Below are 25,478 nucleotides of genomic sequence, written 5' to 3'. Positions count from 1 at the left end.
TCCTTATAAAGGCCTACGACTAATACAAGCCTGCTCCTTATGAAAGTCTACGACTAATACAAGCCTGCTCCTTATGAAAGTCTACGACTAATACAAGCCTGCTCCTTATAAAGGCCTACAACTAATACAAGCCTGCTCCTTATAAAGGCCCACAACTAATACAAGCCTGCTCCTTATAAAGGCCTACAACTAATACAAGCCTGCTCCTTATAAAGGCCTAGGACTAATACAAGCCTGTTCCTTATAAAGGCCTACGACTAATACAAGCCTGCTTCTTATGAAAGTCTACGACTAATACAAGCCTGCTCCTTATAAAGGCCTACGACTAATACAAGCCTGCTCCTTATGAAGGTCTACGCCTAATACAAGCCTGCTCCTTATAAAGGCCTACGACTAATACAAGCCTGCTCCTTATAAAGGTCTACGACTAATACAAGCCTGCTCCTTATAAAGGCCTACGACTAATACAAGCCTGCTCATTATAAAGGCCTACGACTAATACAAGCCTGCTCCTTATAAAGGCCTACGACTAATACAAGCCTGCTCCTTATAAAGGCCTACGACTAATACAAGCCTGCTCCTTATAAAGGCCTACGATTAATACAAGCCTGCTCCTTATAAAGGCCTACAACTAATACAAGCCTGCTCCTTATAAAGGCCTACGACTAATACAAGCCTGCTCCTTATAAAGGCCTACGACTAATACAAGCCGGCTCCTTATGAAAGTCTACGACTAATACAAGCCTGCTCCTTATAAAGGCCTACAACTAATACAAGCCTGCTCCTTATAAAGGCCTACGCCTAATACAAGCCTGCTCCTTATGAAGGTCTATGACTAAAACACGCCTGCTACTTATAAAGGCCTACAACTAATACAAGCCTGCTCCTTACAAAGGCCTACGACTAATACAAGCCTGCTCCTTATAAAGGCCTACGACTAATACAAGCCTGCTCCTTATAAAGGCCTACGACTAATACAAGCCTGCTCCTTATGAAGGTCTATGACTAAAATACGCCTGCTCCTTATAAAGGCCTACGACTAATACAAGCCGGCTCCTTATAAAGGCCTACAACTAATACAAGCCTGCTCCTTATAAAGGCCAACGACTAATACAAGCCTGCTCCTTATGAAGGTCTACGACTAATACAAGCCTGCTCCTTATAAAGGCCTACGACTAATACAAGCCGGCTCCTTATGAAAGTCTACGACTAATACAAGCCTGCTCCTTATAAAGGCCTACGACTAATACAAGCCTGCTCCTTATAAAGGCCTACGACTAATACAAGCCTGCTCCTTATAAAGGCCTACAACTAATACAAGCCTGCTCCTTATGAAGGTCTACACTTAATACAAGCCTGCTCCTTATAAAGGCCTACAACTAATACAAGCCTGCTCCTTATAAAGGCCTACAACTAATACAAGCCTGCTCCTTATAAAGGCCTACGCCTAATACAAGCCTGCTCCTTATGAAGGTCTATGACTAAAACACGCCTGCTACTTATAAAGGCCTACAACTAATACAAGCCTGCTCCTTACAAAGGCCTACGACTAATACAAGCCTGCTCCTTATAAAGGCCTACGACTAATACAAGCCTGCTCCTTATAAAGGCCTACGACTAATACAAGCCTGCTCCTTATGAAGGTCTATGACTAAAATACGCCTGCTCCTTATAAAGGCCTACGACTAATACAAGCCTGCTCCTTATAAAGGCCTACAACTAATACAAGCCTGCTCCTTATAGAGGCCTACGACTAATACAAGCCTGCTCCTTATAAAGGCCTACGACTAATACAAGCCTGCTCCTTATGAAGGTCTACACTTAATACAAGCCTGCTCCTTATAAAGGCCTACAACTAATACAAGCCTGCTCCTTATAAAGGCCTACAACTAATACAAGCCTGCTCCTTATAAAGGTCTACGCCTAATACAAGCCTGCTCCTTATGAAGGTCTATGACTAAAACACGCCTGCTACTTATAAAGGCCTACAACTAATACAAGCCTGCTCCTTATAAAGGCCTACGACTAATACAAGCCTGCTCCTTATAAAGGCCTACGACTAATACAAGCCTGCTCCTTATAAAGGCCTACGACTAATACAAGCCTGCTCCTTATGAAGGTCTATGACTAAAATACGCCTGCTCCTTATAAAGGCCTACGACTAATACAAGCCGGCTCCTTATAAAGGCCTACAACTAATACAAGCCTGCTCCTTATAAAGGCCTACGACTAATACAAGCCTGCTCCTTATAAAGGCCAACGACTAATACAAGCCTGCTCCTTATAAAGGCCTACGACTAATACAAGCCTGCTCCTTATGAAGGTCTACGACTAATACAAGCCTGCTCCTTATAAAGGCCTACGACTAATACAAGCCTGCTCCTTATGAAGGTCTACACTTAATACAAGCCTGCTCCTTATAAAGGCCTACAACTAATACAAGCCTGCTCCTTATAAAGGCCTACAACTAATACAAGCCTGCTCCTTATAAAGGCCTACGCCTAATACAAGCCTGCTCCTTATGAAGGTCTATGACTAAAACACGCCTGCTACTTATAAAGGCCTACAACTAATACAAGCCTGCTCCTTATAAAGGCCTACGACTAATACAAGCCTGCTCCTTATAAAGGCCTACAACTAATACAAGCCTGCTCCTTATAAAGGCCTACAACTAATACAAGCCTGCTCCTTATAAAGGCCTACGACTAATACAAGCCTGCTCCTTATAAAGGCCTACGACTAATACAAGCCGGCTCCTTATGAAAGTCTACGACTAATACAAGCCTGCTCCTTATAAAGGCCTACGACTAATACAAGCCTGCTCCTTATAAAGGCCTACGACTAATACAAGCCTGCTCCTTATAAAGGTCTACGACTAATACAAGCCTGCTCCTTATGAAGGTCTACACTTAATACAAGCCTGCTCCTTATAAAGGCCTACAACTAATACAAGCCTGCTCCTTATAAAGGCCTACAACTAATACAAGCCTGCTCCTTATAAAGGCCTACGCCTAATACAAGCCTGCTCCTTATGAAGGTCTATGACTAAAACACGCCTGCTACTTATAAAGGCCTACAACTAATACAAGCCTGCTCCTTACAAAGGCCTACGACTAATACAAGCCTGCTCCTTATAAAGGCCTACGACTAATACAAGCCTGCTCCTTATAAAGGCCTACGACTAATACAAGCCTGCTCCTTATGAAGGTCTATGACTAAAATACGCCTGCTCCTTATAAAGGCCTACGACTAATACAAGCCGGCTCCTTATAAAGGCCTACAACTAATACAAGCCTGCTCCTTATAGAGGCCTACGACTAATACAAGCCTGCTCCTTATAAAGGCCAACGACTAATACAAGCCTGCTCCTTATAAAGGCCTACGACTAATACAAGCCTGCTCCTTATGAAGGTCTACGACTAATACAAGCCTGCTCCTTATAAAGGCCTACGACTAATACAAGCCGGCTCCTTATGAAAGTCTACGACTAATACAAGCCTGCTCCTTATAAAGGCCTACGACTAATACAAGCCTGCTCCTTATAAAGGCCTACAACTAATACAAGCCTGCTCCTTATAAAGGCCTACGACTAATACAAGCCTGCTCCTTATAAAGGCCTACGACTAATACAAGCCTGCTCCTTATAAAGGCCTACGACTAATACAAGCCGGCTCCTTATGAAAGTCTACGACTAATACAAGCCTGCTCCTTATAAAGGCCTACGACTAATACAAGCCTGCTCCTTATAAAGGCCTACGACTAATACAAGCCTGCTCCTTATAAAGGTCTACGACTAATACAAGCCTGCTCCTTATGAAGGTCTACACTTAATACAAGCCTGCTCCTTATAAAGGCCTACAACTAATACAAGCCTGCTCCTTATAAAGGCCTACAACTAATACAAGCCTGCTCCTTATAAAGGCCTACGCCTAATACAAGCCTGCTCCTTATGAAGGTCTATGACTAAAACACGCCTGCTACTTATAAAGGCCTACAACTAATACAAGCCTGCTCCTTACAAAGGCCTACGACTAATACAAGCCTGCTCCTTATAAAGGCCTACGACTAATACAAGCCTGCTCCTTATAAAGGCCTACGACTAATACAAGCCTGCTCCTTATGAAGGTCTATGACTAAAATACGCCTGCTCCTTATAAAGGCCTACGACTAATACAAGCCGGCTCCTTATAAAGGCCTACAACTAATACAAGCCTGCTCCTTATAGAGGCCTACGACTAATACAAGCCTGCTCCTTATAAAGGCCAACGACTAATACAAGCCTGCTCCTTATAAAGGCCTACGACTAATACAAGCCTGCTCCTTATGAAGGTCTACGACTAATACAAGCCTGCTCCTTATAAAGGCCTACGACTAATACAAGCCGGCTCCTTATGAAAGTCTACGACTAATACAAGCCTGCTCCTTATAAAGGCCTACGACTAATACAAGCCTGCTCCTTATAAAGGCCTACGACTAATACAAGCCTGCTCCTTATAAAGGCCTACGACTAATACAAGCCGGCTCCTTATGAAAGTCTACGACTAATACAAGCCTGCTCCTTATAAAGGCCTACGACCAATACAAGCCTGCTCCTTATAAAGGCCTACGACTAATACAAGCCTGCTCCTTATAAAGGCCTACAACTAATACAAGCCTGCTCCTTATGAAGGTCTACACTTAATACAAGCCTGCTCCTTATAAAGGCCTACAACTAATACAAGCCTGCTCCTTATAAAGGCCTACAACTAATACAAGCCTGCTCCTTATAAAGGCCTACGCCTAATACAAGCCTGCTCCTTATGAAGGTCTATGACTAAAACACGCCTGCTACTTATAAAGGCCTACAACTAATACAAGCCTGCTCCTTACAAAGGCCTACGACTAATACAAGCCTGCTCCTTATAAAGGCCTACGACTAATACAAGCCTGCTCCTTATAAAGGCCTACGACTAATACAAGCCTGCTCCTTATGAAGGTCTATGACTAAAATACGCCTGCTCCTTATAAAGGCCTAAGACTAATACAAGCCTGCTCCTTATAAAGGCCTACAACTAATACAAGCCTGCTCCTTATAGAGGCCTACGACTAATACAAGCCTGCTCCTTATAAAGGCCTACGACTAATACAAGCCTGCTCCTTATGAAGGTCTACACTTAATACAAGCCTGCTCCTTATAAAGGCCTACAACTAATACAAGCCTGCTCCTTATAAAGGCCTACAACTAATACAAGCCTGCTCCTTATAAAGGCCTACGCCTAATACAAGCCTGCTCCTTATGAAGGTCTATGACTAAAACACGCCTGCTACTTATAAAGGCCTACAACTAATACAAGCCTGCTCCTTACAAAGGCCTACGACTAATACAAGCCTGCTCCTTATAAAGGCCTACGACTAATACAAGCCTGCTCCTTATAAAGGCCTACGACTAATACAAGCCTGCTCCTTATGAAGGTCTATGACTAAAATACGCCTGCTCCTTATAAAGGCCTACGACTAATACAAGCCTGCTCCTTATAAAGGCCTACAACTAATACAAGCCTGCTCCTTATAGAGGCCTACGACTAATACAAGCCTGCTCCTTATAAAGGCCAACGACTAATACAAGCCTGCTCCTTATAAAGGCCTACGACTAATACAAGCCTGCTCCTTATGAAGGTCTACGACTAATACAAGCCTGCTCCTTATAAAGGCCTACGACTAATACAAGCCGGCTCCTTATGAAAGTCTACGACTAATACAAGCCTGCTCCTTATAAAGGCCTCACGACTAATACAAGCCTGCTCCTTATAAAGGCACGACTAATACAAGCCTGCTCCTTATAAAGGCCTACGACTAATACAAGCCGGCTCCTTATGAAAGTCTACGACTAATACAAGCCTGCTCCTTATAAAGGCCTACGACTAATACAAGCCTGCTCCTTATAAAGGCCTACGACTAATACAAGCCTGCTCCTTATAAAGGCCTACAACTAATACAAGCCTGCTCCTTATGAAGGTCTACACTTAATACAAGCCTGCTCCTTATAAAGGCCTACAACTAATACAAGCCTGCTCCTTATAAAGGCCTACAACTAATACAAGCCTGCTCCTTATAAAGGCCTACGCCTAATACAAGCCTGCTCCTTATGAAGGTCTATGACTAAAACACGCCTGCTCCTTATAAAGGCCTACAACTAATACAAGCCTGCTCCTTATAAAGGCCTACGACTAATACAAGCCTGCTCCTTATAAAGGCCTACAACTAATACAAGCCTGCTCCTTATAAAGGCCTACAACTAATACAAGCCTGCTCCTTATAAAGGCCTACGACTAATACAAGCCTGCTCCTTATAAAGGCCTACAACTAATACAAGCCTGCTCCTTATAGAGGCCTACGACTAATACAAGCCTGCTCCTTATAAAGGCCTACGACTAATACAAGCCTGCTCCTTATAAAGGCCTACGACTAATACAAGCCTGCTCCTTATGAAGGTCTACGACTAATACAAGCCTGCTCCTTATAAAGGTCTACGACTAATACAAGCCGGCTCCTTATAAAGGCCAACGACTAATACAAGCCTGCTCCTTATGAAGGTCTACGACTAATACAAGCCTGCTCCTTATAAAGGCCAACGACTAATACAAGCCTGCTCCTTATAAAGGCCTACGACTAATACAAGCCTGCTCCTTATGAAGGTCTACGACTAATACAAGCCTGCTCCTTATAAAGGCCTACGACTAATACAAGCCGGCTCCTTATGAAAGTCTACGACTAATACAAGCCTGCTCCATATAAAGGCCTACGACTAATACAAGCCTGCTCCTTATAAAGGCCTACGACTAATACAAGCCTGCTCCTTATAAAGGCCTGCGACTAATACAAGCCTGCTCCTTCTAAAGGCCTACGACTAATACAAGCCGGCTCCTTATGAAAGTCTACGACTAATACAAGCCTGCTCCTTATAAAGGCCTACGAGTAATACAAGCCTGCTCCTTATAAAGGCCTACGACTAATACAAGCCTTCTCTGTAGACAGATCTATGCTTCATAGAGGTAGGTTTTAGTTAGGTGCAGTGCTGTATGCAGGAGAAAGCTGTCAGCTGTCAGATTTTTGTGTTCACACCTGTGTGAACATGAAAATAGTTCTGGTCCATGTGTAGAAACCTTGGCTGAAGACTTTAGCCAGGGTCTAACTGGTTATTTGGTTAAAAAGATTTGACAGCAGGCTGTTGACCTCCAGATTTTTATTCAGCTCTAGTTTTAAACTGGATGATACAACAGTGTTTTTATGAAGCTGTGTGAGTGCAGTAGGAGAAAGTGAGTTACCTGCAGTACTTTTCCCTCAGGGTTCTCTTCAAACTGCAGCTGTTGTTGATAAAGAGGATCCAGGGTTTTTCTGGCCAGCCGAGTTCTTCTCTTTAATACACACTTGCCGTTATCCATGAGGTAAACCTTCACGTACGGAGCTGGAAAAAGACATTATTACTATAATTAATCATTGTCCTTTATCATTAATCTATAATTATAATATCTATATAATTTATATGATATAATCATTATATTGTACTACAATAATAATTATTATTATAAGACAGACGGTAAGACAGTCTACAAATGGAGAAGGTTCAGCACTGTTGCTACTCTCCCTAGGCGTGGTCGTCCTGTAAAGATGGCTGCAAGAGCACAGCGCAGAATGCTCACTGAGGTGAAGAAGAATCCTAGAGTGTCAGCTAAAGACTTACAGAAGTCTCTGGCACATGCTAACATTTGTGTTGAGAAATCTACAATAAGTAAAACATTAAACAAGAATGGAGTTCATGGGAGGACACCACGGAGGAAGCCACTGCTGTCCAAAAAACACACTGCTGCACATTTGAAGTTTACAAAAGAGCACCTTGATGTTCCACAGCACTACTGGCAAAATATTCTGTTCATAGATGAAACCAAAACTGAGTTGTTTGGAAGGAACACACAACGCTATGTGTGGAGAAAAAAAGGCACAGCACACCAACATCAAAACCTCATCCCAACTGTTAATATGGTGGAGGGGCCATCATGGTTTGGGGCTGCTTTGCTGCCTCAGGGCCTGGACGGACTGCTGTCATTGACAGAAAAATTAATTCCCAATTTTATCAAGACATTTTGCAGGAAAACTTCAGACCATCTGTCCACCAACTGAAGCTCAACAGAGGATGGGTGATGCAACAGGACAACGACCCAAAGCAGAGAAGTAAATCAACAACAGAATGGCTTCAACAGAAGAAAATACGCCTTCTGGAGTGGCCCAGTCAGAGTCCTGACCTCAACTCGACTGAGATGCTGTGGCATGACCTCAAGAGAGCGATGCACACCAGACATCCCAAGAATACTGCTGACCTGAAACAGTTTTGTAACGAGGAATGGTCCAAAATTCCTCCTGACCATTGTGCAGGTCTGATCTGCAACAACAGGAAACGCTTAGCCTAGGGGTTCACATACTTTTTCCACCCTGCACTGTGAATGTTTACATGGTTTCTTCATTAAAAACATGAAAACATCTCATTTTTTGTGCAGTATTAGTTTAAGCAGACTGTGTTTGTCTATTGTTGTGAATTAGATGAAGATCAGAACACATTTGATGACCAATTTATGCAGAAATCCAAGAAATCTCAAAGGGTTCACATACTTTTTCTAGCAACTGTATATGACAGCAGACAGATTTAACCCTTTATATTTCTATTTCTCATGAAATGTCAAATGTCTCAGTTTCAACATCTGATGTGTTGTTGATGTTCCATAGTCAATAAAATATGGGTTTATGAGATTTAACAATAATGGTTTTATTTACATTTTATACAGCAACCCAACTTTTTTGAAACTGGGGTTGTAGACTGACCTGCAGACCCTCCCTGGGTTAGCGTAGCAGCGGTCTGAGCGTGTCTCTACTGCCAGGATGAGATCACGTTTACTACAGTCATGGACCACTAACCTCTACAAACAACCTAGAACAGCTCTGTAGAGACCAGAGATGATGATCTGGGATAGAACCTCATCTAAGACTCTGTTCTCACCTGGAGTGTTCTTGTTCCCTTGTTTACCCACAAGCCCCCGGGCTCGGATCACCTCCACGTCCAGACGCTCTTTCCTGTACACCATGCCGATCTGGATGTCACCTGAGCACAACATGGCCAATCAGAGGAGCCCAGTGACAGGACGTCACTTTTCACATTCAATTTGATTATATAGAAACGCTTAAATTGGTCATTACCCATTGGGGGCGTGGCTAGAGTCTGCCGTCCAGCCAGCTGGGCAGGGCCTAATCCTTCCAGGAAGCCAGTGAACTGTTTGTCTGATGCCAGCTTGACCCCTGGGAAGATGAGACTGAGAGGAGAAACCACGGGTAGACGTCAGAGAGAAGGTAGTTAAAGGGAGTTAACTACATTAGAAGGTAGTTAAAGGGAGTTAACTACATTAAAAGGTAGTTAAAGGGAGTTAACTACATTAAAAGGTAGTTAAAGCAAGTTAACTACATTAGAAGGTAGTTAAAACAGGTTAACTACATTACACGGTATTTAAAGCAGGTTAACTACATTAGACGGTATTTAAAGCAGGTTAACTACATTAGAAGGTAGTTAAAGCAGGTTAACTACATTAGAAGGTAGTTAAAGCAGGTTAACTACATTAGAAGGTAGTTAAAGCAGGTTAACTACATTAGACAGTAGTTAAGTGAGTTAACTACATTAGAAGGTAGTTAAAGGGAGTTAACTACATTAGAAGGTAGTTAAAGCAAGTTAACTACATTAGAAGGTAGTTAAAACAGGTTAACTACATTAGACGGTAGTTAAAGCAGGTTAACTACATTAGAAGGTAGTTAAAGCAGGTTAACTACATTAGACAGTAGTTAAAGCAGGTTAGCTACATTAGAAAGTAGTTAAAGCAGATTAACTACATTAGATGGTAGTTAGAGCAGGTTAGCTACATTAGAAGGTAGTTAAAGCGAATTATCTACATTAGATGGTAGTTAGAGCAGGTTAACTACATTAGAAGGTAGTTAAAGCAGGTTAACTGCATTAGAAGGTAGTTAAAGCAAGTTAACTACATCACAGAGGTCATTAAGATGAGTTAACTACATCAGAGAGAAGGTAATTTAGATGAGTTAACTACATCAGAGAGAAGGTCATTTAGATGAGTTAACTACATCAGAGAGAAGGTCTTTTAGATGAGTTAACTACATCAGAGAGAAGGTCATTTAGATGAGTTAACTACATCAGAGAGAAGGTCTTTTAGATGAGTTAACTACATCTGAGAGAAGGTCTCTTAGATGAGTTAACTACATCAGAGAGAAGGTCTTTTAGATGAGTTAACTACATCTGAGAGGAGGTCTCTTAGATGAGTTAACTACATCTGAGAGAAGGTCTCTTAGATGAGTTAACTACATCTGAGAGAAGGTCATTTAGATGAGTTAACTACATCTGAGAGAAGGTCATTTAGATGAGTTAACTACATCTGAGAGAAGGTCATTTAGATGAGTTAACTACATGACAGAGAAGGTCGTTTAGATGAGTTAACTACATCAGACAGAAGGTCGTTAACATGAGTTGAGTAAGTCAGTAAGTAGTCTTTAGCTGAGTAAAGACCAGAGAGAACAAAGGAAGGATTCCTACGCTCCAGGTTTGGGATCCTCTGCGTCGGGGTCTCGGCTCTGCTGACGAGTAAAACGAGCTTTAAACTCAACAGCTAATCCAGTCTCTACGCTCCTCTGGACAGGAAGTCGCACCACCTTCTTCTTCTTCTCTTCCTCTGGAGGAATGAGCAAGTCAGAGAGAGAGAGAGAGAGGACGATGAGCAGACCAGTTAGTTGTTTATATTCATCATGTGACTGCGATGACACCTCCATGACTCTATCAGGTATTTTCTCTGGCCAGAAGGCGGATCTGTATGGATCCACCTTCTTGTGGATCAGACTGACCTTCAGGGTTCAGCTGAGTGGCGCTCTGGCTCTTCTTTCCCAGACCGACCATTCCCATCATCTTAGCTCCGAAGCTCGAACGTCGCTTCTTGTCATCATCATCATCATCATTCCTCGACAAGGAGCAGATTTCTCCACCCACACTCGACGACTTGGTGAGAGGAGCTGCTGCCCTGCAGGTAAACATGACACCCCCAATCAGCAGGAAGGAACTGAGGAAACATGACACCGCCAATCAGCAGGAAGGGACTGAGGAAACATGACATCGCCAATCAGCAGGAAGGGACTGAGGAAACATGACACCGCCAATCAGCAGGAAGGAACTGAGGAAACATCACACCGCCAATCAGCAGGAAGGGACTGAGGAAACATGACACCGCCAATCAGCAAGAAGGAACTAAGGAAACATGACACCACCAATCAGCAGGAAAGAATGAAGGAAACATGACACCACCAATCAGCAGGAAGGAACTAAGGAAACATGACACCGCCAATCAGCAGGAAGGAACTGAGGAAACATGACACCACCAATCAGCAGGAAGGAACTGAGGAAACATGACACCACCAATCAGCAGGAAGAGACAAGGGAAACATGACACCGCCAATCAGCAGGAAGGGACTGAGGAAACATGACACCACCAATCAGCAGGAAGGAACTGAGGAAACATGACACCACCAATCAGCAGGAAGGAACTGAGGAAACATGACACCACCAATCAGCAGGAAGGAACTGAGGAAACATGACACCACCAATCAGCAGGAAGGAACTGAGGAAACATGACACCACCAATCAGCAGGAAAGAATGAAGGAAACATGACACCGCCAATCAGCAGGAAGAAACAACAGAAACATGACACCGCCAATCAGCAGGAAGAAACAAAGAACACATGAAACCTCCAATCAGCAGGAGGACACAAGAAAAGATGATACCCCAATCAGCAGGAAGAGACAAGGGAAACATGACACCGCCAATCAGCAGGAAGGAACTAAGGAAACATGACACCACCAATCAGCAGGAAGGAACTGAGGAAACATGACACCACCAATCAGCAGGAAGGAACTAAGGAAACATGACACCACCAATCAGCAGGAAGGAACTGAGGAAACATGACACCACCAATCAGCAGGAAGGAACTAAGGAAACATGACACTGCCAATCGGCAGGAAGAAACAAAGAAAACATGACACCGCCAATCAGCAGGAAGACACAAGAAAACATGACACCCCCAATCAGCAGGAAGAGACATTGGAAACATGACACCGCCAATCAGCAGGAAGAAACAAAGAAAACATGACACCTCCAATCAGCAGGAAGACACAAGAAAAGATGACATCCCAATCAGCAGGAAGAGACAAGGGAAACATGACACCGCCAATCAGCAGAAAGGACCTGAGGAAACATGACAGCACCAATCAGCAGGAAGGAACTAAGGAAACATGACACTGCCAATCAACAGGAAGGAACTAAGGAAACATGACACCACCAATCAGCAGGAAAGAATGAAGGAAACATGACACCACCAATCAGCAGGAAGGAACTGAGGAAACATCACACCGCCAATCAGCAGGAAGAGACAACGGAAACATGACACCGCCAATCAGCAGGAAGAAACTAAGGAAACATGACACCGCCAATCAGCAGGAAGAGACAACGGAAACATGACACCGCCAATCAGCAGGAAGAGACAACGGAAACATGACACCGCCAATCAGCAGGAAGAAACTGAGGAAACATGACACCGCCAATCAGCAGGAAGAGACAACGGAAACATGGCACCGCCAATCAACAGGAAGGAACTGAGGAAACATGACACTCCCAATCAGCAGGAAGGAACTAAGGAAACATGACACCGCCAATCAGCAGGAAGGGACTGAGGAAACATGACAACGCCAATCAGCAGGAAGGTACTAAGGCAACACGACACCGCCAATCAGCAGGAAGGACCTGAGGAAACATGACACCAACAATCAGCAGAAAGAGACAAGGGAAACATGACACCGCCAATCAGCAGGAAGGAACTGAGGAAACATGACACCACCAATCAGCAGGAAGGACCTGAGGAAACATGACACCACCAATCAGCAGAAAGAGACAAAGAAAAGATGACAACCCCAATCAGCAGGAAGAGACAAGGGAAACATGACACCGCCAATCAGCAGGAAGGGACTGAGGAAACATGACACCACCAATCAGCAGGAAGGGACTGAGGAAACATGACACCACCAATCAGCAGGAAGGGACTGAGGAAACATGACACCACCAATCAGCAGGAAGGAACTGAGGAAACATGACACCACCAATCAGCAGGAAAGAATGAAGGAAACATGACACCACCAATCAGCAGGAAAGAATTAAGGAAACATGAGATCACCAATCAGCAGGAAGAAACTGAGGAAACACGACACCACCAATCAGCAGGAAGGAACTATGGAAACATGCTGCCGCCAATCAGCAGGAAGGAACTAAGGAAACATGACACCACCAATCAGCAGGAAAGAATGAAGGAAACATGACACCACCAATCAGCAGGAAGAGACAACGGAAACATGACACCACCAATCAGCAGGAAGAAACTATGGAAACATGACACCACCAATCAGCAGGAAGAGACAACGGAAACATGACACCACCAATCAACAGGAAGGAACTGAGGAAACATGACACCGCCAATCAGCAGGAAGGAACTAAGGAAACATGACACTGCCAATCAGCAGGAAGGAACTAAGGAAACATGACACCGCCAATCAGCAGGAAGGGACTGAGGAAACATGACAACGCCAATCAGTAGGAAGGTACTAAGGCAACACGACACCACCAATCAGCAGGAAGAGACAACTAAAACATGACACCGCCAATCAGCAGGAAGAGACAAAGAAAAGATGACACCCCCAATCAGCAGAAAGAGACAAGGGAAACATGACACCGCCATCAGCAGGAAGGAACTGAGGAAACATGACACCCCCAATCAGCAGGAAGGAACTGAGGAAACATGACACCACCAATCAGCAGGAAGGAACTGAGGAAACATGACACCACCAATCAGCAGGAAAGAATGAAGGAAACATGACACCACCAATCAGCAGGAAGGACCTGAGGAAACATGACACCCCCAATCAGCAGGAAGGAACTGAGGAAACATGACACCACCAATCAGCAGGAAGGAACTGAGGAAACATGACACCACCAATCAGCAGGAAAGAATGAAGGAAACATGACACCGCCAATCAGCAGGAAGGAACTGAGGAAACAAGACACCACCAATCAGCAGGAAAGAATGAAGGAAACATGACACCACCAATCAGCAGGAAAGAATGAAGGAAACATGACACCACCAATCAGCAGGAAGAAACTATGGAAACATGACACCACCAATCAGCAGGAAAGAATGAAGGAAACATGACACCACCAATCAGCAGGAAGGAACTGAAGAAACATGACACCACCAATCAGCAGGAAGGAACTGAGGAAACATGACACCTCCAATCAGCAGGAAGGAACTGAGGAAACATGACACCACCAATCAGCAGGAAGGAACTGAGGAAACATGACACCACCAATCAGCAGGAAGGAACTGAGGAAACATGACACCACCAATCAGCAGGAAGGAACTGAGGAAACATGACACCACCAATCAGCAGGAAAGAATGAAGGAAACATGACACCACCAATTAGCAGGAAAGAATGAAGGAAACATGACATCACCAATCAGCAGGAAGAAACTGAGGAAACATGACACCACCAATCAGCAGGAAGGAACTATGGAAACACGCTGCCGCCAATCAGCAGGAAGGAACTAAGGAAACATGACACCACCAATCAGCAGGAAAGAATGAAGGAAACATGACACCACCAATCAGCAGGAAAGAATGAAGGAAACATGACACCACCAATCAGCAGGAAAGAATGAAGGAAACATGACACCACCAATCAGCAGGAAAGAATGAAGGAAACATGACACCACCAATCAGCAGGAAGAAACTATGGAAACATGACACCACCAATCAGCAGGAAAGAATGAAGGAAACATGACACCACCAATCAGCAGGAAGAAACTAAGGAAACATGACACCACCAATCAGCAGGAAGGAACTGAGGAAACATGACACCTCCAATCAGCAGGAAGGAACTGAGGAAACATGACACCTCCAATCAGCAGGAAGGAACTGAGGAAACATGACACCTCCAATCAGCAGGAAGGAACTGAGGAAACATGACACCACCAATCAGCAGGAAGGAACTGAGGAAACATGACACCTCCAATCAGCAGGAAGGAACTGAGGAAACATGACACCACCAATCAGCAGGAAGGAACTGAGGAAACATGACACCACCAATCAGCATGAAGCTACCAAGGAAACATGACACTGCCAATCAGCAGGAAGGAACTGAGGAAACATGACACCTCCAATCAGCAGGAAGGAACTGAGGAAACATGACACCTCCAATCAGCAGGAAGGAACTGAGGAAACATGACACCTCCAATCAGCAGGAAGGAACTGAGGAAACATGACACCACCAATCAGCAGGAAGGAACTGAGGAAACATGACACCTCCAATCAGCAGGAAGGAACTGAGGAAACATGACACCACCAATCAGCAGGAAGGAACTGAGGAAACATGACACCACCAATCAGCATGAAGCTACCAAGGAAACATGACACTGCCAATCAGCAGGAAGGAACTGAGGAAACATGACACCTCCAATCAGCAGGAAGGAACTGAGGAAACATGACACCACCAATCAGCATGAAGCTACCAAGGAAACATGACACCACCAATCAGCAGGAAGGAACTGAGGAAACATGACACTGCCAATCAGCAAGGGAGGGGTGGGACATTGAAGGGGGAGGAGAATTTCTTCAAAACTTTATTGGATGTGGTATACAAAAAAGGGGGAGGAGTTTACTAAAATGGCGGGGCCAGAATGTAGTACTAGAGGTATGTTCTTTTTGGTCAGTAGCTTACTTGGCTTGGTCTGGCTCCTCCTCTTCTCCTTCCTCCACTGATTCGCTCTTCTGAAGCTTAGCCACACCCTCTCCCTCCCCAGGTACTTCCTCTGTTTCCTGTGACCCCGCCCCCACCTCCAATGACTGGCCCTCCAGCGCCTCTGCCAGACTGTCCCAGCCAGTCAGAGTACAGACAGGAAACATGCAGACAGAAGAAGAAGAGGACAACAGGCAGTGACCACAACGACATGCTTACATGCTATCAGGCTAGGTAGCAACATAGCTAACTCATGCTAACATGCTAACAATCAGAGTCAGTGGTCTGTTTTCAAAAAAAATTAATTAGCTTAAACCACAACATGCTGTCAGAGTTAGCTTAGCACATGCTAACAGAAACAATAACAGTAGCATGCTCCTCCCATTACTGCCAACATTTAGTGTTTGAAAAAGGAGGGGGCGGGGTCTCAGTGAGACTCTCAGGGGTAGTGGCCCGTCACCCTGATAACACAGAGGTCTAACCCTTCATCTCCTGTGTTCTGGTCTATCTGTACAGCCTGTTCTTCACTGAAATGTTTGTTTGGTTATTTCGTTTAAATATTAGCCTTTATGTCCTGATTTCACCTCCACGTGATCGTCACACTGGTGCTATGGAGGCATTTTTGTTACAAAACTTAAATTAGAACCACATGTTCTAAGATCCACTATGATCATGGAGAACTGTAGAGCTCCCTCTCCCTCTGAAAGCTGCCTTACCAACCCTCCTCCACCCCAGCTCCTCCTTTATGCTTCTTCTGCCCTAATCTTTCCATTCTGCTGTGGCTGATGCCTGCTCTGCTCTGGGCTTATGCTGCTGCTCACAGGAAAGGCATGGGGGGTTTATGTACTGGGGTCTTTGTCTGTAACAGGACTCTGACATCAGCCGTGTCTGGATCCGTGTATCTGAGCCATGGTGTGGCTGTTGGCAGAAAGAGTTGCTGCTCTAATTTACAGTCAGAACTCATTAAGGTTTAAAGATGGCTGCTCAGGAATCCACATGGTACCTGTAGTAAAAGGTGTGTAAATCAGGACCATGAATAAATCATAATGCTCTGAAAGTCTCCTGATCTCTGCTCTGATTGGCTGCTGCTCTGATCCCTGCTCTGATTGGCTGCTGGTCTCACCTGATACTGGGTACTGACCGGGTGTCGTTGGACATGGCTGACATCTCGCTGACATCGCTGTCTGACGATTTGAAGGACAGGCTGTCTCTCATCTAAACACAGAGAGCAAAGGGACGGACGTCAGTGATGTCATACAGGTGAGGCTCATCATCAGTGATGTCATACAGGTGAGGCTCATCATCAGTGATGTCATACAGGTGAGGCTCATCATCAGTGATGTCATACAGGTGAGGCTCATCATCAGTGATGTCACACAGGTGAGGCTCATCATCAGTGATGTCACACAGGTGAGGCTCATCATCAGTGATGTCACACAGGTGAGGCTCATCATCAGTGATGTCACACAGGTGAGGCTCATCATCAGTGATGTCACACAGGTGAGGCTCATCATCAGTGATGTCACACAGGTGAGGCTCATCATCAGTGATGTCATACAGGTGAGGCTCATCATCATTGATGTCACACAGGTGAGGCTCATCATCAGTGATGTCATACAGGTGAGGCTCATCATCAGTGAAGTCACACAGGTGAGGCTCATCATCAGTGATGTCACACAGGTGAGGCTCATCATCAGTGATGTCACACAGGTGAGGCTCATCATCAGTGAAGTCACACAGGTGAGGCTCATCATCAGTGATGTCACCCAGGTGAGGCTCATCATCAGTGATGTCACACAGGTGAGGCTCATCATCAGTGATGTCATACAGGTGAGGCTCATCATCATTGATGTCACACAGGTGAGGCTCATCATCAGTGAAGTCACACAGGTGAGGCTCATCATCATTGATGTCACACAGGTGAGGCTCATCATCAGTGATGTCACACAGGTGAGGCTCATCATCAGTGATGTCACACAGGTGAGGCTCATCATCAGTGATGTCACACAGGTGAGGCTCATCATCAGTGATGTCACACAGGTGAGGCTCATCATCAGTGATGTCATACAGGTGAGGCTTACCAGTGATGTCATACAGGTGTAACATATTAATACCAGCTCACCTTTGACGGATCCTTCATCACACCTACAGAGAGAAACGAAAGATTGTTAGTTCATGACCTCACTGTGATGTCATCATTTAGCTAATTTTACCCATGATGCCTTAGGAACAGTGATGTCACCTCATTAAACAAAAAGTGACATCATAACAAAAGGACCAATCATCTTGGAGAGCTCTGACCTATCAACACAAAGACATGATTTATTTTATTGACGGCCTGAGGCCCACAGACCACGCCCACCACACTGACTACATATCCCAGAATGCTGTGTTTCAGCTCCAAGGGGTTCAAATGTTGTCACCGTGATCAAAGTTTTACTGGAAATCAAAAAGCTGGTAGACGGACAGGAAGTAACGATGCTGACATAACTTTATTTTGTTGGTTACTGACCTCTAGAGGAAGTTTCTGGTGCTTCAGGTTCTTATTTATGTGTTCATAAAATCAATGTCTGACACCTCAGTGAAAACACTTTGAACTAAAGACATCACTGATTAGAAACTTTCAGCAGGTGTGTGTGAATACCCAGCCTTTAATCTAGAACACTGAGAGTGACTGAGAACCCCGGGGTTGACCTTTAGAACGGTGTCAGGATTTAATAGACGTACCTCATATTTCTATTAAACTATATAACAGTCCCTATGAACAGCTTTGACCTCATTGATGTTTTACCCTTTAATTTATTTTATGAAACAATCATGATCAATGGAATTTGGCTTTATTGACAACAAAAATACAAAAAAACCCTCTTAAATCAGTATTCCTGACTACCATTACACCATAAAGACAAAGGAACACTCAGAGAAAAGGTTATTGGAAAGTCTAAGTCAGGGGACGGAGACAGAAACATGTCCAAAGCTTTCCATGGAGCTCCAAGATTCAGCAGCTGAGATGGAGAGACTCTGCAGACAACAACTGTTGGCTGGGTTCTTCACCAGTCAGAGCTTTATGGGAGAGTGGCAAAGAGAAAGACACTGTTGAAGAAAACTCAGATTCAATCTGGACTAGAGTTCACCAGAAGGACTGTGGGAGACTCCATGGTCAAGAGGAAGAAAGTTCTTTGGTCTGATGAGACCAGAATGGAGCTTCGAGACCATTAGACAAGACGCCAAACACTGACATCACCACAAACACACCATCCCCACTGTGGAGCACGCTGGTGGCAGCATCATGCTGTGGGGATGCTTCTCAGCTTCCAGCCCTGGAAGGCTTGTAAAGGTAGAGGGGAAAATGAATCCTGGAGGACACTCTTCTTCAGTCTGACAGAGATCTACGGCTTAGAGAAGATTTATTTTCCAGTCAGACAATGAGCCGAAACATCCAGAGAAAGCTACACAGAAATGGTTTAAAGACAACGAGAGGAAAGGCCGGACCTCAGTCCAACAGAGAATAGAGACTGAACTTGAAAAGGGCTGTTAAATCCTGATCCCTGATCAACCTGACAGAGCTTGAGCAGTTTATCACAGAAGAATGGAGTAAAACTCCAGAGTCCAGATGTTTGATCCTGACTGAGACCTATCCACACAGACTCAGAGAGACTGAGACCTATCCACACAGACTCAGAGAGACTGAGACCTATCCACACAGACTCAGAGAGACTGAGACCTATCCACACAGACTCAGAGAGACTGAGACCTATCCACACAGACTCAGAGACTGGGACCTATCCACACAGACTCAGAGACTGAGACCTATCCACACAGACTCAGAGACTGAGACCTATCCACACAGACTCAGAGAGACTGAGACCTATCCACACAGACTCAGAGACTGAGACCTATCCACACAGACTCAGAGAGACTGAGACCTATCCACACAGACTCAGAGACTGAGACCTATCCACATAGACCCAGAGAGACTGAGACCTATCCACACAGACTCAGAGAGACTGAGACCTATCCACACAGACCCAGAGAGACTGAGACCTATCCACACAGACCCAGAGAGACTGAGACCTATCCACACAGACTTAGAGAGACTGAGACCTATCCACACAGACCCAGAGAGACTGAGACCTATCCACACAGACTTAGAGAGACTGAGACCTATCCACACAGACTCAGAGAGACTGAGACCTATCCACACAGACTTAGAGAGACTGAGACCTATCCACACAGACCCAGAGAGACTGAGACCTATCCACACAGACTCAGAGAGACTGAGACCTATCCACACAGACTTAGAGAGACTGAGACCTATCCACACAGACCCAGAGAGACTGAGACCTATCCACACAGACTCAGAGACTGAGACCTATCCACACAGACTCAGAGACTGAGACCTATCCACACAGACTCAGAGACTGAGACCTATCAACACAGACTCAGAGACTGAGACCTATCCACACAGACTCAGAGACTGAGACCTATCAACACAGACTCAGAGACTGAGACCTATCCACACAGACTCAGAGACTGAGACCTATCCACACAGACTCAGAGACTGAGACCTATCCACACAGACTCAGAGACTGAGACCTATCCACACAGACTCAGAGACTGAGACCTATCCACACAGACTCATAGACTGAGACCTATCCACACAGACTCAGAGACTGAGACCTATCCACACAGACTCAGAGAGACTGAGACCTATCCACACAGACCCAGAGAGACTGAGACCTATCAACACAGACTCAGAGAGACTGAGACCTATCCACACAGACTCAGAGACTGAGACTGCAGACAGAGGAGACTCTACTAAACACTGACTAGAAGGAGGAATATTTATGCTCTCACTTATTTTACTTTACAGTTTTTTATTCAACTGACATTACTTAGAAATCTGTTTTCACTTTGACATTAAAGAGGATTTTTTGTATTTTGTCCAAGATGCCAAGTGACACTGACCAAGACTGATTTATAATCTCAATAAAAGAGTAAAACACCAAAAAGGTTAACAGCTTCATCGGCCTGAAAGCTTTCAGCTTTGATTCAGGAAATTAAAGACTGAGAAAAAAAAAACATTCAAATATTTACCGTTCCCACCTGCGGGCAACACCTCGCCTTCATGTAAACCAGACAAGACCAATGGATGACAGATGGATGGATGACCGATGGATGGATGATGGATGGATGATGGATGGATGGATGATGGATGGATGGATGATGGATGGATGATGGATGGATGGATGATGGATGGATGATGGATGGATGATGGATGGATGGATGGATGATGGATGGATGATGGATGGATGGATGACCGATGGATGGATGATGGATGGATGATGGATGGATGATGGATGGATGGATGACCGATGGATGGATGATGGATGGATGATGGATGGATGGATGATGGATGGATGATGGATGGATGGATGATGGATGGATGATGGATGGGTGGATGACCGATGGATGGATGATGGATGGATGGATGATGGATGGATGATGGATGGATGGATGTCCGATGGATGATGGATGGGTGGATGACAGATGGATGGATGACCGATGGATGGATGATGGATGGATGATGGATGGATGGATGATGGATGGATGATGGATGGATGGATGATGGATGGATGGATGATGGATGGATGACCGATGGATGGATGATGGATGGATGATGGATGGATGGATGATGGATGGCTGGATGGATGGAGGGACAGATGGATGATGGATGGATGATGGATGGATGGATGACCGATGGATGGATGATGGATGGATGATGGATGGATGGATGATGGATGGATGGATGATGGATGGATGATGGATGGATGGATGATGGATGGATGATGGATGGATGGATGATGGATGGATGATGGATGGATGGATGATGGATGGATGATGGATGGATGGATGGATGGATGATGGATGGATGGATGATGGATGGATGATGGATGGATGGATGATGGATGGATGGATGATGGATGGATGATGGATGGATGGATGATGGATGGATGATGGATGGGTGGATGACCGATGGATGGATGATGGATGGATGATGGATGGATGGATGATGGATGGATGATGGATGGATGGATGATGGATGGATGGATGATGGATGGATGATGGATGGATGGATGACCGATGGATGGATGATGGATGGATGATGGATGGATGGATGATGGATGGATGGATGATGGATGGATGATGGATGGATGGATGATGGATGGATGATGGATGGATGGATGATGGATGGATGATGGATGGGTGGATGACCGATGGATGGATGATGGATGGATGGATGATGGATGGATGATGGATGGATGGATGATGGATGGATGGATGATGGATGGATGGATGATGGATGGATAATGGATGGATGGATGATGGATGGATGGATGATGGATGGATGATGGATGGATGATGGATTAAAGAGGAGGAGTTATTTACAACCAAAACTCAATAAATGATGTACTGGTGGATGTTTATTGGATAGGTGGATGATTGGCAGGTCTTGTTACTAACAGGATATCCATATTTGGCATGCTACTTTACCAACTATAGTGATCCAGTCCTCATCTCTAGTTGTTATCACAAACTCTGCAGAGGGAACTTTCTACCAGTGTTTGAGGATGGGAGGGGCTAAAAGGTGGTACTATACCATTGGCTGTTTTCTTCTGCTGGTCCTCCCATGTGACTTCTACATCACAGTAAAGAGAGATGATTGGTCATGTGACTGTTCTCATGCCAGGTTCCACCAGCAGGATACCTGGGCACCATCACTGACCAATCACACCATCACACCTGGACTGTCACTCACCTTTCCTGGTCCCTCCAGGTGTGGCTGAGCGTCTGTCAGGCTCTGAGGCCAACAAGTGGGTGGGATGTGAGATGGGTAGAGAGAGGATGAATGAACGAATGAATGTCAACATAATGATCTAAACTCAGCAGAAAGAGAAAGTAAACTAGTGTTTGGTGATGTCTCTCTAACAATGCTTCCTGTCAGTAGATCCAAGAGCACAGACAAGTCTGTTTAGTTCCCTTTAAATGGAGACTCATCTGTGAGGAACATGCTTTAGTGGGATGAGCAGCAGAGCTGAGGATGTGGGTTGGCCCAAACACCATTCACTCATATTTGGTGGATCGAAGTCAAAACAAAGAAGACAGATTGGAAATTTATTCCTTAAACAAACAGGCTCCTCCCCCTCATACGGGTCACCAGCCTGGCTCCTCCTCCTCATACGGGTCACCAGCCTGGCTCCTCCCCCTATTGTTGGTCACCAGCCTGGCACCTCCCCCTCATACTGGTCACCAGCCTGGCTCCTCCCCCTCATACTGGTCACCAGCCTGGCTCCTCCTCCTCATACGGGTCACCAGCCTGGCTCCACCCCCTATTGCTGGTCACAAGCCTGGCTCCTCCCCCTCATGCTAGTCACATGCCTGGCTCCTCCCCCTCATGCTGGACTGCTGGCAGCCTTATGAGACCAGAGATTGGCTGTGTTCAGTCTGATCTGGATCATCCGGGCAGAGAACCGTCAGCCATATTGTCCTGAAATCCTCGGCTGTAAATCTGTAGAGGACAGCGTACGGTTCCTAAGTGCTGGGGGGGTAAGGAAACGGTCTTCTTGGGGTGTCTCCCTGGACCTCCCCTGTTATATGGAACTTGGCCTTCTGCTGGGAGATGGTACTAGGGCTCACTCCATTTAAGGCCACAGCTTGGTTTTGTGGAACCCCGGGTTGAAGGTGTCCTATCACACGGCCCTATCCAGATCAGTCAGACACGCTGATTCTTGGAGCAGACACCTGCCGACCACTGTAGCAGGGTCCGTGGTACCTGGGGGACCCAGAAGCTCAGAACAAGAGCCAGTGGTAGAATCAGCTGTTTGGGACTGGCAGAGAAGATCTGGAACATTTTTCATGGACTGACCCACATCCTCAACTCTGCTGCTCATCCCATAACTGCATGATCCTTCAGATGTGTCTCCATTTAAACAGAAGATAAACAGACTTTACTACGGGACAGGAAGCAAAAGTACGACAGAGAGCAGTCTACCAAACACTTTAGTTTTAGTGCTGAGCTTACAAACATTCATATACATTTAATATTTCAGTGTAACACTGTTCAACTACAACAGTCTAGGCTACTGGTCCGACAGGTTCTACAGGATCTACTGGTCCGACAGGTTCTACAGGATCTACTGGTCCGACAGGTTCTACAGGATCTACTGGTCCGACAGGTTCTACAGGATCTACAGGTTCTGCAGGTTCTACAGGATCTACTGGTCCTATAGGTTCTACAGGTCCCACTGGTCCGACAGGTTCTACAGGATCTACTGGTCCGACAGGTTCTACAGGATCTACAGGTTCTGCAGGTTCTACAGGATCTACTGGTCCTACAGGTTCTACAGGTTCTACAGGTTCTACTGGTCCTATAGGTTCTACAGGTCCCACTGGTCCAACAGGTTCTACAGGTCCTACTGGGTCAACTGGTCCTGCTGGTTCTACTGGTCCATCTGTCCTGATCTCTTTCTATAGAAGACCAAACCTTTGCTGTACACACCTGGAGTCTGTGGGGGGGCAGGGGAGGGTGCAGGTGAAGGTGTTGGGGCTGGTGGGGGCGGGGTCTCTGTCGGCAGCTGGGCTTGGACTTCAGCTGCTGGGGGGCCAGCTGCTTGAGTTGGGGCTTGGACTTGTGCAGAAGCTGGGGGTAAGGCTTGGACCTGTGCAGGTGCTTGGGGCGGGGCTTGTGTAGAATCTGGGGGCAGGGCTTGCACTGATGCAGGAGGTAGGGCATTGGCTGGCGCTGCAGCAGGGGGTGGGGTAATGGCATTGACCTGATTTGGAGCAGGGGGCGGGGTTGGTGCATGTGTTTGTGCTGGGGGAGGGGCTTGGTCGTGCAACTGAGCAGGGGGAGGGGCCGGAGATGAACTAGGTGGTGGGGCTTGGGCAGGGGGGGGCGGGGCTTGAACTCTAATAAGAGGGGGTGGATTGGGGGGAGGGGTCTGTTTGAGGACAAGTGGAGGTGGATGATGTGGAGTTGGAGGAGCTGGAGGCGGAGCCACAGAGATGGCAGCAGAAACTGATGAAGAGAAAAAAATGGAGGATAAAAAAGAGATATAAAAGATCTGAGAGCGATGATCAGAGAGAGATGATCGTTAACTGTGACAGAGGTGCGATGATGATGATGATGATGATGATGATCATTAACTGTCACAGAAATGTAATGATATTATTTATTTATGTATTTATTTATTAAAGGGGGAACAATACATATTAATGAACATTTTTAAAAAAATGTAAATATGCCAGATTGTAGCCCAAGGCTAATTTCCATCTGCAGACCCCCTGGCAGGTTGATATAAGAAACAAAACACACACACACACTATCCACACACAGGACACAACAGTGAACAAGGACAAAAACTGTGACAACAGCATCATGTTAGTACAAACAAACAACAATAACACATTAGATGAGCCAGACTTTATCTGTGTTGCACATACCCGTGTTGTGCACTGAGTCCAAATGGACCTACCCCTGTATTGCACCGATTCATATTGCACTAC

At 45.4% G+C, this 25,478-nt stretch overlaps 2 protein-coding genes across 6 annotated transcripts in view; both read right to left on the bottom strand.

Moving 5' to 3' along the window:
- Positions 1-25,478, bottom strand: part of rims2b (regulating synaptic membrane exocytosis 2b) — a 137,457-nt gene that overhangs the window by 4,119 nt on the left and 107,860 nt on the right. For 4 of the 5 annotated variants that reach the window (XM_041808726.1, XM_041808729.1, XM_041808730.1 and 1 more), the window contains 8 exons: positions 18,034-18,056; positions 17,053-17,126; positions 15,894-16,043; positions 10,927-11,099; positions 10,622-10,757; positions 9,226-9,338; positions 9,029-9,130; positions 7,305-7,444 (listed from right to left, as the gene is read on the bottom strand). In XM_041808726.1, the coding sequence (XP_041664660.1) occupies positions 7,305-7,444; positions 9,029-9,130; positions 9,226-9,338; positions 10,622-10,757; positions 10,927-11,099; positions 15,894-16,043; positions 17,053-17,126; positions 18,034-18,056 (911 nt within the window). The remainder of the gene's footprint in view (positions 1-7,304; positions 7,445-9,028; positions 9,131-9,225; positions 9,339-10,621; positions 10,758-10,926; positions 11,100-15,893; positions 16,044-17,052; positions 17,127-18,033; positions 18,057-25,478) is intronic. The other variant, XM_041808728.1, reaches the window with a different exon arrangement.
- Positions 22,335-24,737, bottom strand: LOC121523726 (pleckstrin homology-like domain family A member 1). Its single transcript, XM_041808732.1, has 3 exons — positions 24,472-24,737; positions 22,732-22,773; positions 22,335-22,611 (listed from the first exon to the last, which is right to left on the bottom strand). Exons 1-3 carry the CDS (start codon positions 24,703-24,705, stop codon positions 22,567-22,569), a joined length of 321 nt encoding a protein of 106 aa, XP_041664666.1. The 5' UTR covers positions 24,706-24,737; the 3' UTR covers positions 22,335-22,566.

Source organism: Cheilinus undulatus, linkage group 16 (assembly GCF_018320785.1).
Source record: "Cheilinus undulatus linkage group 16, ASM1832078v1, whole genome shotgun sequence".
Taxonomy (NCBI): domain Eukaryota; kingdom Metazoa; phylum Chordata; class Actinopteri; order Labriformes; family Labridae; genus Cheilinus; species Cheilinus undulatus.
This window is presented reverse-complemented; position numbering and strand designations above follow the sequence as displayed.